Raw genomic sequence first — 17,930 nt, 5'->3', positions numbered from 1 at the left:
TTTCAGCATGTGATGATCAAGACTACRAAAAGAGAAAAAGCTACAGGGAAGAGGGCATAGCTTAGAGTTGTCATGAAGCTAAATCCTTAGAGAATAGGGGTCACTGTATATGCATAGGAGGTTAAAACTCTGCCAGCTTTTGCTCTGCTAGAACAAAGAATAAACCTGATGTTTCATTAAGGAAATGGTCAGCTGCCCAGGAGGACATTCATGCAGCCACACAGGAGTATAAAATCTAAAGTGGAGGAATATTTTAAATTTAAAAAGCAGAAAGAGTAGTAAATAAAAATGCAGCAGAGTAAATAAAAATGAAGAAAAACAGATAGCTAAAAGCAGAGCCCATGAGTTCCATAGAGGAGAGTGATAGGACACTAACTACTTTAGAAGTGTATATATGGGATTTTTTCCTACACATCTATAGATTAGTGAGAGGGGCAGTCAGGGGAACTCTGACTGTCATTTAGTTCATGGTGGTTTTCCATAGAAAGTTAATTTTAATGTGATTTTCTACTATTATTAATGTTTGCAACAGAGTAAACAAGGTCTGTTTAACATCTCTGTCGATGATCTAGCAGAGGCATCAGTTTTCCAGATGACATCAATTTTGGAGGGGACAAGTCAGTGCATTAGAGGGCAGGGCTGCCCTTCAGAGGGACGTAGACAGGCTGAAGGAATGGATCTACAAGATCCTTGTGAAATTCAGCAGGGTCAAGTGCAAAGTCCTGCACCTGGGAAAGGAGAATCCCTTGCAGCAATACAAGCTGAGGACTGACTGGCTGGAGAGCAGCTCTGCAGAAAAGGACCTGAGTGTCTTAATACACAGCACGTTGAACCTGAGCCAACAGTGTGCCCTGCAGCGAAGAAGGCGAAACAGTATCCTAGGCTGTATTAAAAGGAGCATAGCAAGTAGGTCAAGCCTGTTTACAGTGGTGCATGGTGGCTGAACAAGAGAAAACAAGCATAAGTTGAAATGAGAAGTTGAGACTAGATACAAGGAAAAACTTTTTTCACTATGGGGTCAGTCAGGGCATGGTCATCTGGTGTGTTTGTGCAGTCTCCATCCTTGTAGGTTTTCAAGATCAGGCTGGCTAAAGCCCTGAGTAATATGGTCTGACTTCATAATTTACCTAGCTCTGAGCAGGAAATTGGACTAGATGACCTCCTGAGGTTCTCCTGACTTCCAGTCTGAATTTTCCTATTATCCCATAATCCTAAGAGTGTTCAGCAAGTTCTTCTAATTCTCTCCTTTTAAAAAATATTATTGAATCTCCATTGAAATAGTGTAGAATATTTGACAGTCTGCTACGTAATTATAAAACTATTGACTTTTTTTTTTTTAATAACTTTTATCTCCTGCCTGGTTTCTGGAATGATGGTTTTTATTTTGTCTCTCTGTTCTGTTTAGATATCCCCCAGAATGGAGTTTGGAAGTTACAGATAGGGTCATTCTTGGTCTGTCAAAAGAGAAAGAAACTAATCCTTTTAAACTGCATAAGTGCAACTCAGTGAAAACAGGATGGGGCAAGAAGCTCTATTACTTCTTGTAATTATGTTAGGGAGGAAGAGGCTAAATAGTCCAGTAGGTGCAAGTGTTTATGCTGTGGAGAAAGAGTACTAGTTAAAGAACCTCGTTGTGTTTGTGTGTATGTTTGAAGAACAGGCAGTTTCATAATTTCTTCATCACCCTGTCACTAATAAGCCTCAGCTTAATATAGGGCAGGCCAAAAGGACGTATTTTGGATCCAAAAAACCTGAATCACCTCTCTTATTCCTATTGACTTTGATATCATGTTTCTTCAATGACAAGGATCAGTTTCTTCAATGACAAGGATTATGGTCAGGAATATACCCTAAGAGTTCTAGGCCTTGTCTTTACCTCATTTTGCTGTGTTGTTATACTACTGTTCTCTATGGTCTACTAAGTACCTCCAGTTCTGAGATACGACTTTTTCTTTCTTTTTTTTTTTTTTTTTTTTTTTTTTTCCCCAAACATTTATGAAAACAGAAAGGAGCAAGGGAAAGGGAGTTGTTGTGCTTTTCCCTGAATGGCCTAATTACAGATGGAGGCCATAATATTAGAAATGTTTAAAATTAGGTGGATAAAATAATAGAAAATTTATAACAAGAAACAACATAATCTTAATTGAGAGATTCAGTGGCTAGAACCTAAAAGATTACCTAAAATACTGGGTGTTACATCTGCACCTTAGAAATAATATACAGGCCACAGGAACAGTCCATTTGTTGTATTGAAATATTAGAGAATGTACATTGTGAATTCAGTGTAAATAATGGAACAAAATTTGAAAAAGCATGTCATAGAATCATAGAAAGTTGAGTTTGAAAGGGACCTCCAGAGGTCCTCCAGAGGTTTGTAGTCCTTTTCCCCACCCCTTCTCAGAGCAGGGCCAGTTAGAGCAGGTTGCTCAGGACCTTGTCCCATAGTGTTTTGAGTATCTTCAAGCACGGAAGCTCTACAGCCTCTCTGGGCAACCTTTTCCAGTATTTGACCATTCTAACAGTAAAAAAAACAATTTTATTTAAGAGGAATTTTCTTATTTCAATAAATTATCTGTTGTCTCTTGTCCTGTCACTGGGTGCCACTGAGGAGAGTCAGATTCCATTATATCAGGACTTAATAAAATTTCTGTTTTTGTAATTTCATTTAATATTGGTTCCCGAGAGTCTGAAATCTTCCTTTGCATCACTGGATGTGGGGAGGGGAGGGGAATTAAGTAGTTTATTTCAGTTCTTTATTTTTCTATTAATTTAGCTGTTAAAATAGTAGTTTTGGTCCTAACTGTGGCTGGGGAAATAAGAGGTTGTGCTTCGGAGAAAACTGTACAAAAATTCAACAAAAGCTCAGTTCTGTTGCATGTTACATATGCAATAGATCTGCTCTACTTCTCCCAGAAATTTTTGTGAAAGCAATTAGTGTAACATGGTGTGTTTCATGCATATCGTGAAAAGCAAGAGCTGTGTTGTTGGGAGGGGAGAGGCAGTGGAGAGAAATTGCTTGGTGTTGCTGAAAGAGTGTTCTCTCCTTGGACATGCAGATGATTAATTCTTCTTAAACTAGCTAGATAACAAGATTTGTAATTGCACGTGCTAATCTTGCAGAGTTTTTTAGAAGTTGTCTGTTCATTCATTATTTCAAAGTCATGCTGTAAAACACAGTGCACATGTTTCACAGTGAGGGTRGCCAGGCATCAGAACAGAGGCTCAGAGAGGTGGTGGAATCGTCATCAACATTCAGAACTTGACCAGACAAACTCTTGTGCTAACTTTTGGTACAGACAGACATGTTGAGACTATTTTTCTGGTTGAAAGAAAAATTGTTCATTATCGTGGTCATTATCAGCTTCTATCTAGTTTTGAAATAGAAACTTTCTGTAGTATCAGTAGAAATCAGGAGAGAGTATCAGTAGATGCTGCACAATCACTGCTCACCACAGAGAAGGCAATGAGACGAGTCTGGACTAACTCAGTCTCAGTTAAATGTTTTTATTAGCTACAAGATTGGAGGGAATAAATAAAGATTAAAAAAAATTACTGGAGATTCTGCACAAAATCTCTGTAGACTTATTTCCAATTTCCAATGCTACATGATTACATTTTGTTTGTAATTATTTCATTTTTTGCAACTTAAATTTTTAATTAGTGTAAAAAAAATTATACTAGAAAGAAGAACCACAGGTACAAGTCATTACATAATGCAGTTACGTTTAGGTTAAATAGGAAAATTTAGGGATCACATAAAGAGTATAAATTGCATATAAATGTATAATGAAAGGGTACAATTCCTTACTTAAGTATATTCCTTTTGAAAAGGATCATCATTTGTTTGTTGTCTATTTGTACATATCATGTACAAATGTGCAAATGTACATGTGTGCAAGAATATGTATAAAAGCACGTGTATATTTTGTTTGTTTGTTTGTTTGTTTTAACAGAACCATCTCAGTGTTTTCTCAGTAGTTAACCAACTTGCTTCAAGTATAACTTCCAGTTTGGCCTCCAGTGTTGGGTCAGATAGTTCGTCTCCTACTATACTCTCTACTGTCAATGCTAAAGCTCTCCCATTCTATCCTGGCAGTAACACAGTTGAATCAATTATAGGTAAGTCTGAACATTTAATCTCTGATTGTACATGGGTTTTTGCATTTTTCAAGTTTTTTTTTATTTCATAATAAGTTCAGAAATGCTTATTGGTAAATACAGTAATGCTTTACGTATTTACTTTATTGTACGTAATTTAAAGCAATATCTGAAATTTAATTTAAATGTACATTTCATATCTACCCCTGACCCCCCAAAAGAGTATTTTTCACGAGGTCTCCARTGTGAGGATAGGAATTAGTGAGTGGGCCATTTACAGTGAAATTTTGGCATTGGTAGTGGATAGTGATTTTAAGAAAATATAAAACTTCCATAATGTAACTCCTTGTGCTCCCAGGAGTAGAAGTAATGTCTGGTCAACTCATATTGGTGGGCTAATGAGATTTGACTTTATTATATGTTACAGATCTGACAAAGTTCCCATGAAAATGGGAGATTTTTCTTTGGCTGATTGCATGTTTTCCAGTCTGGATATTTGTCTATTCCAGGACAAAATCTTTTCTTTGCAGTACATGAACTGGATCTGAAAGGACACAATGAGGAGCTAGGCTTTTTATGTGGAAAATGTAAAGGGAGATAAATACTTCAGTAATAATTAGATACTGATTTTCTAGCCAAGTTCTTAACAGCACAGGGAATAACTTCCAAAGTCACTGAATCTAGTTAGCAGTAGGCAGTCACTTCAGTTCATCCTATTCTATTTATTTTATCACGGGGTAATGGAGACAAGTAGCTGCTATTCAAGTGTTTATAAATAACTACATTCTCATTCCATACATTCCTATATATGACAATTGGTTGAAGAATTTCTGTTGTCAGCAGCATTTATAGAGAGATACAGACATTATTTCCATTTTTTTTACAATAAAAATGTTTTATCCATAGCCAGATGATTATCTTACAAAGACAATTACAGRCAAGTTGTCAAATACAGTGAAAATTACTCAGAATCTATTATATGTCTGTTATCTTGGATAAAGCTTATAGTTCATGGTTTGGATAGTCCATATGTCATTTGTCCTCAGCTTCTGAAAAGCATAGGTGCTTTGCTGCAGATCCATCAGGCAGAATGTAATATTTCACTGTATGCATTCCTGATGTTGCTGGCAAAACTACTGTATCAGCCCAACACTTCTGAAAGTATCTGCCTCACTGTATGAAGCCATTTGGCAGTAAGTAATCACGTGACACAGATTGCAAAGCTGAACTTTTGGTATATAAAGGTAATGGCTTTAAAATATACATTTGCCCTCTCTTCATTTGATGGAACTTAAGGATATTGCTTTCCAGGAGGTTTGGACTCTTTCTGTTGGTGAGTAAATGTGACAAGTGTTCTAAAGTGTTCAACGAGTTATCCCAGTTAGCCCAGGAATATAGCGATAGATGATTCTTTTTTCATTTGCTGAAAAGTAGCAAGAGAAGGGAAGAGGACACTGAGACAGCTTGAAATCCTAGCACTTAAGATGGTTTTGCAGAATGAAATGTACACATCAATATATAAGAATTCTGTGTAATCAGAAATGCATAGTGGTTATGTGGCCTCACATTAACAATTACTGTGCACTTATTTTGACACAGAATCACCTCAGGCTGAACAAAGGGTGTCACATGTTCATCTCCTCCGGGCAAGGAATTTGTTAGTCTTTGAATGCCTGCATCAAACATCTGATACTACTGTTGGTGATTCACCTGCTTAAATGCCCAAATGTTTTAACAGATCAACTGAATCAATTCAGACATAYGGACTTCGAGATTTTGAGGATGATGTACTTGGTCCACAAGCCTTTGTACTTATATCTAGAGTTACCTGTACTGAAAATGTAATGGATTTGTCTCAAAACCCTCCATTCCCCCAGTCTTACAGTATAGGTGAAAAGTGGCTCCTGAGCCAAAAGGACACGTTCTCTGTCTGTGAAACATTTAATTCGTAGCAAAAAGAGTGTTAGGTAATTTACCTTTTTGTGGCCACTATGCCTAACCTTCTAGAACATCTGCTGAAGGAGTTACGTCCTTCGGTTAACCCACTAAAGTTGCTTTGGGCAGCACATTGGTGTAGTACTCTCATAATGATGGCGTCTTTTTTTTCCTCACTTCATAACAACTGGGTTGTCTCGAAGCTTTGGTGAGGTAGACCCTCAAAGCTTTGGTGAGCTTTGGTGGCCTACCAGAAAGGATCTGGTCCTCAGTGGAGTTTGAACCAGATGCTGAGTGTCGGGGGCAGCAAGAAGAGGGCTGCTCATCAAGCCAGGAGATGAGGGTGACCACAGCACAAGGCAGTGCCGTTTCCAATCAGGGTTCAGTCCCACAGCATCTGGACACAGAAGGCAGATTAGAATGCTGCTAACAGGCTTCATCAGCCTCAGGCGAGGTGAGATGCTGAAGTAGGTCCAGGATCCAGTTGAGTGAGTCCAGTCAGGAGCAGCACGAATGGGGTTAGAAGCAGACTTGTAAACAGGACTCCAGTGTAGGTGTAGGGTCCATCCAGGAGTCGGGGCAAGAGACGAGACTGAAGATGAGCTACTACAACATAGGTCCAAGCTCCGTTGAGGAAAAAAGGCCAAGAGACAGGACTAAAGACAGATACGTCTACAACATAGCTCAGGGAAGGATTGAAGACCCAGACCTGAGCCTAAACGGAGAGCCGGGAGTGATGGCAGAGGATGTGGTGGAGGTCGCTGGTGAGGTTGGTCTGGGCAATGAAGACCTACTGGAGAACTCAAGGCCTCAACAGCAGCATCCCTTCCCATCAAGACATGTTTTCACACCTTACAAAGAGCTGAGTTCGGAGTAGTACTTGCTGGGAAGTGATTTGGTTGCGGTGAGTTGTCATGGAGCTATTTACAGGGGAACGTGCAGCAAGAGCAGAGAGACAGCATGGGGTCTTTGGAGTCAGGTCACAATCACAGCAGGGTCATGTAATCAGGACAAGGATATGGCATGGGGACTTGGAGAGTGGGACAGAGAGCTTGAACTGATGTCAGAAACATAGCACAGAACCAGGACAGTCATGGAACTAGGACAAAGACACAGCACTGGGGCCTTGGAGCCAGGTCACAATCTTACTAGAGATGTGGAAGCAGGACAGGGACATGGCATAGGGGACTTGGAGCTGGGCATGGGGTGTCACACCACCATTGAGGAACCCTGGAGGCCAGGTGGGATTGGGTGAGGGAGTTCACTCAAGTGCCCATTCAGGATAGGGCATCAGCATCATGGATGAATGAGAACCCAGGAGTGGTCACTGAGGAGAAGCCGTGGATGTAGCACTCTGCACAGCCTGAAGGCTTTGTTCCTTAGTGCTTAGTTCAGGGCTCAAGGCAGTCTGAGCTAACTGTTTAGGGCAATGCGATCTTTAACACTTGAATATTTTGAAGCTGCCCAGGCTGTGTTTTGGCTGGTTGATGGAGCTATTGCTGAAAGCGCAGTCTTTTTCTAGATCTCCATTCACACTTTTGCTGAGCGTTGCATTGTAGCAGGAAGTTCTGGACATGAAGCTTTGGAAAATAGCTTCTTCATTCTCTATCCCTTGCATCCTACCCCTGCTTCTTTATTTGGTATGACTTGGTGATGTTTTGCTGGTTACAGTCACCCAAGTATGCATGTGCATTTAGAAAGACTTTCAAAAGCCAAAGAAAAGTTACTTACGTGTTACCATTCTTCTTCAGTTAGCCTTGTATTGACATACATTTGTAATCCAGCTTCATGTTTCTTTCTTCCAAAATTCCGTATATTTCCTGTGAGTTTCTGAGAGTGAGAAAAACTGAGGAGGCAGAAGATGGAGATGCCCATTTTGTACTCATGTGTGTGGAATATGAAAGAGAGGAGCTTATTTATGCACCTACAACTAATAGGATGGGAGAAAAATTCTTCAGCGCATAGTGCTGCATGCAGATAAACTCATAACAAATATAGAGAACATATCTCAAAGGAGAGTAGTCAAAATATTTTTCTTTCCATAGCAGTACAATATTTTCTTATGTTAGGATAGATGAATGTTTTTAAAATGCTAACACATTTGAGTTTCCTTTTTAATGGCTATGCCTGATTTTTTAAATGAAAAACTCTATTCCTGCAAGTAAGCAAATAGCCAGGCCATAATGTTTACAATGATTTTATTTCTTTGACTACTCTGGAAGAGGAGGAAGCAAACTCCCATGCTTTTTAGTTTGTTTATTTCATCCATAAAAGCATATGGTCTTTATCTATAGTRACTTGTTTTCCGCGTTACAAAATAAAAAAATTTGGATTGTTAGGGTCTTATTGAGATCATCTGGTCCAACTTCTTTCTCAGGGCAGGGACAGATTTTAAGTTAAATCCAACGTCAAAGTCTAACCATGTCTTAYCCAGTCAAATTTTGAGTATCTCTAAGGAGATACCGTATTTCTGTAAGCTGCCAGTTTTCCAGTATTTGACCACTTCAGTTACGAGGACTTTTTCATTACATCTGATTAAAATATCCACTGCTGCAACTTGTGTCCTTTACCCCTTGTCCTTTTGCTGTGAACCTCCCAGAAGAGTAGGGCTCCATCATTTCTGTAAATAACCATCAAAGGAGTAGAGTTAGTCTTCTGTTCCTCAGACTGAACAAACCCAGCTCACTTAGCCTATCCTCAAATGTTACGTGCTCCAGCCTGCTAACATTCCAGTGGCCATTAACTGGACACACTCAAGTTTGTCAGCATCTTTCTTGTATTCGGAACTCCAAAAATGGACATGGTATTCCTGCTACGTTCTCACAAGTGCTGAACAGAGAGGATTAATCACTTCCCTCAACCTGCTGGCCATTATTACTAACGCAGGCCAAAATGCAGTTGGCGTTTATTGCCACAGAGCATGCCAGACTTGTTCATCAGGATTCCAAGATCTTTTTCTGCAAAGCTACTTTCTGGGCAGTTGGCCTTTACTGTGGTATAGGGTTCTTCTGTCCCAAGCACAGTATTTGTATTTGTTTTTTWTAACTTCGATTAATCCTTTTTTTTTTTTTCCAGCCTGTTGAGATCCTGCTAAGGGGCAGTCAGTGCCACACAGTGATACACTTGCCATCCAGTGTATCAGCTGCTCCCCTTAATTTGGTGTTAGCTACAAATTTGTTGAAATATGTGCCACTTTGGCAGTAAATATAAATTATTCAGGAGACAATGGCATGGAATATTATGATTTGAAAGACATTGTATTTAACATTCTGTGGCTTAAGTCACATGATTAGGGAGTTGCTGCGATTAGCTGCTGTACTTGAAGAATTCTGTGTTTAAATTGATGTGTACCAGAGACTGGGAGACTGCAGACTGTGAGTCAGCACTTAGAGATGGTAAGTTAGGCATTTGATTTTTTTATTTGATGTTTTTATTCTGCATAGAAATCTATGAAGAATATTAAATGATGGATATTTTTTCTGCAGTCTTGCAAGTATATAGCTTGCCTTCCTTAAAGGTTTGTTTATCTGTGTATTAGACCAGGTAATAAATTTTAAGATATTTTTAAATTTCGGAATTGGATCAAGAAGAATTTGTAGTTTTCATTCTATGCAAGTAATAAAATTTCATGTGCTTATGGTTAATATTAAAGTAATGAGATGGAACAAAGTCATATTTTTGTCAAAATAAATATTTTTGGAATAAGGGGCTAGTTGTAACACGTTATTAATATAACAGTAAAAGACAAGGTCTAATTTCTGTATATTAGATGTGCTAATTCAATATAATTTTTAAATCATAATATACTGAACAAGTGTTACAAAATGATAGGTCTTTTAAGGAATGTTACGCTGTTTCCGACTTCCCGGTGTCATTAGATTACTGAGTTTAAAGACTCTTGATTCCTTTGTTAAAGTATGCCTCTGCTATTTTTTAAAACATTTTCAGTATGCTGTTTGTTAATAGAATCTGAACCATAAAATGAGTGCTTAACTTACATAAGTCAGTGTACTTTACAGTAACTGAGTAATTTTGTTTTTTTCTAGAAAGAAAATACATAAATTCTCTTTTCAGAGTTCTGCTTTGTAGGTATACAGGATGGTGGTGAAAGTACAGTGCTGTATGTAATCTGAGCAAAGCRTTAATAATTAAAGATTATTATAGAACATAAAATATATAGATAAGTTTTTAGGAAGCTGTGGATTAAAGAACCAAAAGAATGAGGTAGAGCTGCAGCAAGGGAAGGGGCTAGGGGATTATGTGAAAAGGAAATAAATGGGTGTTAATAAAGAGTTAGAGGACTCAGGAAAGAGTTATATTGTCAAGGACTCGGGGAACTTTCTGAATCCCTTTCTGCGGCCTTTCATCTTGATTTGTCAGTAAGGGAGATACTGCATGTCATGGAGATCTCCAGGCACTCTCTTTTTGCTCTCTGAGTAATAGTCCCCAAGAACTGGAGAAGAGAAGGGTGCAGGGCAACTGGGAATAAGCACGCCAATAATATACACAGAGTATTTAGTGTTGAGATTGAAGACCATAAAAACTGCAGTGTGCTTGAAATGCTCTTTAAAACACAGTTAAAAAATAAAATACTTAAAATATTTGCTGAGATCCTGAAGAAATTAGATGAGTAAAATGTCAAAAGGAAAAGATTTGTAGATGAATAAATAGGCAATGAGCCATAGAGAAAGGTGATGAGTCAGGTGATAAAAGAGAGAAGGTAAGACCTTAACATTAGGGACACCTTCCAGCCTGATGTTTCGCTCCCAAATGTATGTGTTAGGTTCTGCAAGGACTGTGCCTCTAGGAATGTTTTGATTGCTTTCTTTGCTTTCTGTTGGGCACTCAAGTGTGAGGATTTTGCTTGTCTATGAGACTTGCCTTTTGAGGGAAATCAGGGTCTCTCCTTTTGTCTTCCATATATGTTTTGATCTAAAAATGCTGTGTTCTCTCCCTGCACTCCCTCCTTTGACTTTCCACTATATGGAAATTGGACTTGGAATATGAGAGAGCCAGAAGGTATCAGAATTTAAACTTCAAAAATGTAGAAAATGAGTAAAGATCAGCCCTTTGTGTAGTTGGGGAGGACTAGTGTGGCAGAATAAGTTAAGGCTTTGCATGAGTTAGTGGTCTAGCAAAGGTGCAGGCTTGGATTTGATCTGTTATTTAAGCAGTATAATTCATGTTAACCTCATTATGTTTTGTTCCAGCTTGTAGTACATGTGTAGAAACAGACTGAGCCAGACACTGCAAATAACCTTTAAAATATTAGTAATGCCTGGAACCCTAATACCTTCTGAGGTAGAAAGAGGAGAGTGAGATGGAAAAGTTGAGGGAGAAATGTACAATGTGGGATATAGCAAGAGCTTGAAAAAAAAAAACAGTTCTCCTAAAGATAATGACAGTGCTAATAACTAGGTTTTACAGTCTCTCTTTTTTTTATGACTGAGAGAATATTGAGTTTGTTGAAACAAAGTGGAACAGTTTGACCAGGTGAAAGTGAGACAGACCTACCGCAGAATATCCTGCAGCATAATGATGATAAGTTTACTCTCACAGGTGTATGGTGGTGTTGCACAAAGGATGTTGAGAAAGGTTCACGTGTATGAAGATATATTAGTGGGCTTCATAGCCGATGACACACAATGGTGACAGTTACTTTCAGAGACAGATAAAAACATAAAAAAGAAAGAGAGAGAGGGAGAAAAAGGAAAGAGAAAACTCTCCCAGTGTTCAGGTGGAAAGTGATGGGTGGCATAGACCAGCATCTTTCTCTGGGCATCCTCTCCTGTGCAGCAGGTAGTGTCCCCACCCAATACTTTTGCAGTATTAACTATGCAGCTTCACTTCGACCTCTAGAGAGGTGATGGAGCAGCTAATCCTGGATACCATTTCTAAGCTCCAAGCTTCCATATGAAGGTCAAGAGGGTGATCAGGAATAGTCAGAGTGGATTCGCAAAGGGGAAATCTTGCTTAAGCAACCCAATAGCCTTCTGTGATGGAATGACTGGCAGGGTAGATGAGGGAGAGCAGTGGATGTTGTCTACCTTGACTTCAGGAAGGCTTTTGACATTGTCTCCCATAACATCTTCATAGGCAAGCTGATGAAGTGCAGGCTAGATGAGCAGKTAGTGAAGTGAATTGAGACCTGGCTGAATGGCAGAGCTTGGAGGGTTCTGACCAGTGGTGCAAAGTCTAGCTGGAGGCCTGTAGCTAGCAGTGTACCGCAGGGGTTGATACTGGGTCCAGTCCTGTTCGGCTTATTATCAGTGACTTGGATGAAGGGAGAGAGTGCCTCCTCTGCAAGTTTGCTGATAATACAAAACTGTGAGGAAGTGGCTAATACACCAAAGGGCTGCGCTGCCAGTTAGAAGGGCCCTTACAGACTGGAGAGATGGGCAGAGAGGAACCTCAAGAAGCTCAATAGAGTGAAGTGCAGAGTCCTGCACCTAGGCAGGAATAACTCCATGCACCAGTACAGGCTGGGGGCCCACCAGCTGGAAGGCAGCTTTGCAGAGAAGGATCTGAGAGTCCTGGTGGACAAATTGACAATGAGCCGGTAATGTGCCCTTGTGAGCCAATAGTATTCTGGAATGCATTAGGGAGAGCATTGCTAGCAGGTGGAGGGAGGTGATCCTTTCCCTCCACTTCCTAGAGAGGCCACATCTGGAGTACTGTGTCCAGTTCTGTGCTTCCCAGTACAAAGGAGATAAGGGGCTACTGCAAGGAGTAAGATGATTAAGGAGTTAGAGCATCTCTCGTATGAGGAAAGGCTGCGAGAGCTGGGACTATTGAGCCTGGAGAGGAGAAGGCTCGGAGGACCTTACAGGTGCATTTAAACATCTGAAGGGAACGTGTCAAGAGGATAGGGCCAGTCTTTTGTCAGTGGTGCCCAGTGATAGGATGAGCGGCAACAGGCACAACCTGAAACACAGGAAGTTTTGTCTAAACATGAGGAAAAATGTCTTTACTGTGGGGGTGGCTGAGTACTGGAACATGTTGCTTAGAAAGCTTGTGGAATCTCCATCCCTGGAGATATTCAAAAGCCGTCTGGATGTAGTCCTGGGCAACGTGCTTTAGGTGACCCTGCTTGAGCAGGGTGTTGGACCAGATGATCTCCAGATGTCCCTTCCGACCTCAACTGTTCTGTGATTCTGTGATTGTGTACTATGAACTTTATCTCTTTGGTCAGTATTTTGTTCTGGACAGCTTAGGCAGCTTCCAGCTGACCACTGTTCTGTGGATCCTGCTTCTAAGTCAGTAACTCTCCTTATGTTTTATTTAAAGATCCCAGACTCTGGATTCCATTAGATACGCTGGTCAGCCTTAGAAAATGCATATACAGAATAACCTTCACTGATCCTGTATTAATGATTCAAATATTTTTTTCCATTTCTGACTTTCATCACTTCTAAAACTGTGTAATAATCTGCCAAAGATTTTATGGAGTTTACAGTGCGTAATATTTAGGACCAGGCTAAGAAAGAGGCATGTGTCTGATTCTAAAGGGCTCAAGAGATCCCTTTAGTATCTTTTGGAAACTCTTACGTCAGCTGATCTATCTTCTTATTTCTGTTTGTCTCTTATCAGTCCTTTGTGTCCGCTTTTTAGTAGTGATTTGCAACAGAAAATCTAAAAATTCTTTTACAAAATTGATCACTATCACTGACCACACTGACTGAGACACAATTTTCCTACCTGTAAAATCAGTATTTATACTAACCTCTCTCCTGTCTTCCTGATGGAGAAGTTGTCCAACATAAATGAAAATGTATGTACCAAGGGATAGACTTACTTAATTACTCTCCTTTCTGTGAAGAAAAGAAGTTAAGAGGAAGGGATAAGAAAAGTATCTGTCCATCTTCTCACATTTTATTCAAGAATATAATATAGAATAAGCAGTGGACTGAAGAAGTACATTGAGGAGACCCTTTTCATAGTATCACCTAGAGGAACTTTAGACTGACATAACCCTTAAAATGTAAGCAGTCTTAACTTACACATTGTTTTTGAGATTTACTTTAGTTGCATAAAAATAACACACATGTGCATTTGAATATTCCCACATGATTGATTCCCAGCTTCCTTATGTCTGCATGCCCTGATATGTTTATTCATTTACAGTTATCCCAAAGGATAGTAGGGTTTTTTTCAGTAATAAAAATGTAGATTTGTCGGTAAAAATATTATTTCTCCTCTTCCTTTTTGTTTTACTCTGTACCTAAGCAGAACAGGTGACAGTTTTAATAGAAATCCAAATAAATAGCCACTTCTACATTATCCTTTGTTTATCTGATCAGCCTAAAGAGCTGTAATAGTTTATATATGAAATTTTTCCCTTTGAAATTTTCATGGGCTGTCCCTTGCTGTGTGTTTCTGCAGTGCTTCAGATTGTAACCTAGATGCTGAGGATTTATGTGCTGGAAATACTGATAACAGTAGTCGAATAAAATTTCCTCGCTTCAGCCATCCTGATATTTTTATGTATAATTAAAAGATAATTCATTAATACGATGTTTTGTTTAACAGGTTCTACTTTAGATGTACATTTTAATGATGTGAACGTCGCATCCATAGATAGAGAATTAGAAGATCAAGAAAGCAGTGACCTTGGATTAGCAAGTAAGAGGTCCAGTTTGCAAAGATAAACTATATATTAATTTTAAATATTTTTCCTTCTTACCTTTCTAAACTTTTACTCAGAAGAATAGAGCAAAGGCTTTGAAAAAGAGTTCTCAGTTTTGCGACAGCTGTGTAGCTTTGGGATTTGAAGAGGTTGCACTGCTATCATCCTGGCAGTGTTTTGAAATGGGTCAGTCTAGTAAACATTTTTTTTTGGAAATGCTTGATGATTTGGGCCCACAAGCATAATAGTTGATGGAAGGACTTATTTACATATCTTTACAGGAAGGCATTATCCCTGAACTACCTGAGTGTTGACTGCTGCATATGTCTGGCAGCAGACAGTATGTGCTGTGGGACCATCAAGTACTTTTGTGGTTAGAAGGGCAATTCTTGAGGAGTGGAAGCAAGCTGCCTTTAGGACTTCTCTACTTACAAGTTAGAGACTTAAACTTTTTTATGTATCTTAGCACAGAATGAGCAATGTAGTTGCAGGTCTTTTGGTCTTACTTCATATGCCTTATTCCTGTCTGCCTGTATTTTCCTACTTAGATCTGTAAGTCCTTCAGCCAGTTAACCTGTTCTGGGAAAGGAGAGGGAGATGCAGCAAAGGAAGAGCAGTGCAGGGAAAAGACTGTCAGGGAGGAAGGTTGAAGGGGAGAAACATCAGGGAAGAAAAAAAATTAAAAATGCCACCTTTTCTGTATAAAAGCAGAAAAGGAAAAATAAACGAGAGAAAGAATGGGAGAATAGGAAATAAAAATTAACCAACTGTAGTTTTGTTAACAACTGAAGTCAGCATAATCCTCTGAGAGTCATATAGCCACACGTTTCTATAATATCTCCAGGGAACTGTAGAGAAGTCAAGCCTACATTAACTTAATTGGAGATTGTTGACTTGGTCCAGGCTGCTTTATCAAAAACATTTGCCTTATGATATCCTTCTTAAATGTTTGTAGTGGGAAAACTAAATTATAAAGTTGAGGCATAAAATACTGCCCTTTGCCATAAGGCAGCAATAATTGTAGTAGTCACAGAAATCCAATCAAGCCAAGAGTTTAGGTGGCCTTTGAATTTGTTGAAAAATGAATAATCAATGTGCAGATACAGGTGAAGTATATGACACAATACAAAAGAATCAAAATGGCACTTCTATAAACATTAATATTACCAGCTAATTCTGTTAATATTTACTAGATTTTAGATATATGTACCCAGTATTTTCTGATGTCTATTTTGTTAAGATTTCTTTGAAAGTATTCTACAGTGATTCCCTAAGATTGTTGTCCATGTGTGCTGCTTCCAAGTGTGTGAACGTAACTGGATTCTTGGTTGGCATGCTTGTGCCTCTCATGCCCTTCTTGCTCTGTAGCTGTAGATGCAAAGGGTAAAACAGCTATAGCCACTCCCTAGTTTGTTATTACCTCTAGTTTGTTGTTACTGACTGTAACTCCAAGAAGAAGAGCTTGTCGTTAAAGTGTGTCTATACATTATACGAATTTTCTTCTCTTAAAAAATTACTTAATATTTTTAGGCCACTGGCTTTTAAAAAGTACAAATATATTTGATAGTGTTGGAATATACGAGCTGTCACTGTGACCTCACTGGATATGACAGAAGTCAAGCCTTCCAGACTCAAAACTTTGTCCTAAGGTACAGAAACTATATTGACCCAAGTGACTTCCTTGCCAGTGGAGGGTGAGAGATTGGTTCTAGATGAGATCACTAATTTAATCATCCTAAAACTCTGTGGATACATGCCAGGCTTCAGAGCACACTGAATTCAGGAAAGTCCCATGGTTTAGTATGGACTGTCACTTCAGCATCCCACCCATTTGAAGATGGGCTGAAGATGCCTCACATAAAGTAACTGGTGAYGTGCTTATGTCTTCAAGCAGAGAATTTGGGGAGGCAGTTTACAGTTCTTATTTGGTGATTTTGATGCTTTGGCATCAAGTAGATCTAGACAGATCGTAACAGTGGCTTCRTTATTGATAGCAAGAGCTGGAACCCAATGCTGGAACACACTGATTAAGAAGTCTCTTACACCAAATGTCAGTCTCTGAGATCTTGACAACAGTGCTAAAAGATCTGGTGCCTTGCCCTTGCCTCAGTAACTTTGTTTTTCCCAAGGTGATTCTTTGCTGCCAGAGCCTCTGTTCATGGTAGCTGTACAGTTCAGGGTATCAGGGGACCCATGCAGAAAAATCCCCAATTTTATTGTCTCAGTAGATAGTAATCTAGTTTTACGTAGATTCTTGTTAATAATATTAGTAGGAATATCTTTCCTCAAAGATTTTAGGACTGTAGCTTTATTCTGGTTGAGTGACCTCTTTTCAGTCAAGTGATGATGCTAACAGGTCACTATCTACTAATGTTTTCCATTGCTGTTCATGCTATTCCCCCTCATACAAACAAAGAAGAGTCTGATAGTTTGTGCAATTCCGAATTTATTTCTCTGCTATTGGAGTCAGGTTCAACAGCTGCCCTGATGCTACAATTTTTTTGACTGGTATTTGATTTATTGCTATGTGTTATGCTGCAGGAATCACCATACTTCATTAAACGACTATAAAGTATGGAATACGAAGCAAATACTGTAAGCAGTGTCATTTATATGGGGAGGATAAAGTTCATGATGGCAGATTATATTTGCCAAAATTGAACTGAGTTTAAAGAATACTTCAGTTATCAGAAAAGAGACAGTTCCTCTGCTACTGTTCGGAACTGTTTGTTCTGAGCCTTTACTTTCATTCTTAGTTTTTAGAAGAATTCTTATCTGTTCAAATTTTTTTAACTAAACTCCTTGTACTTCATTGCTTCCTTGCTCTTCTGGCAAATAATGGTGCAGGTTTATTGTCTGGTATATTCAGTACATCTGTGGTTATATGTCTGTTGTGTATCTTCCTCATATAATTGGTCATGAGACTGACTTTGATAATATTTGCTGAGTATTTTAAGGTCTATTTTTAGAAGACATTGTTGCAATGTAACTTGTAATAAGCCTCTCTGATTTGCCCTTTTTTTGGAAATATTTCCAAATGAGCAGTGTTTTCTCTGATAACATGAATTCACCAGTCTTAAGCAAAAATATAAATCTAAACCTATGACTCTTACTTTCAATGCGATCATTTGAATGCCTTATTTATTTTCTTAAAGAGAAGTTGATGTCATTTGTAGATGCTGTTCAGATATATTGATGAATAACATCTTTACGGTTAATCTTGAACTGTTACCTGACCAGGAAAGTGTAATGTATCTGTGCATGTTTATTT

General features: G+C 38.9%; 1 protein-coding gene across 8 annotated transcripts in view; it reads left to right on the top strand.

Moving 5' to 3' along the window:
- The window catches only part of UNKL (unk like zinc finger), a 63,556-nt gene that overhangs the window by 34,686 nt on the left and 10,940 nt on the right, over window positions 1–17,930 (top strand). For all 8 annotated transcript variants that reach the window (XM_085309840.1, XM_085309846.1, XM_085309841.1 and 5 more), the window contains 2 exons: window positions 3,954–4,119; window positions 14,563–14,655. In XM_085309840.1, coding sequence (XP_085165966.1) covers window positions 3,954–4,119; window positions 14,563–14,655 — 259 coding nt within the window. The remainder of the gene's footprint in view (window positions 1–3,953; window positions 4,120–14,562; window positions 14,656–17,930) is intronic.

This window comes from Rhea americana, unplaced genomic scaffold (genome assembly GCF_003343005.1).
Source record: "Rhea americana isolate MKP2758 unplaced genomic scaffold, rheAme1 scaffold_305, whole genome shotgun sequence".
Taxonomy (NCBI): domain Eukaryota; kingdom Metazoa; phylum Chordata; class Aves; order Rheiformes; family Rheidae; genus Rhea; species Rhea americana.
Note: the sequence above shows the minus strand (reverse complement) of the source record. Positions and strands in the feature narration are given on the sequence as shown.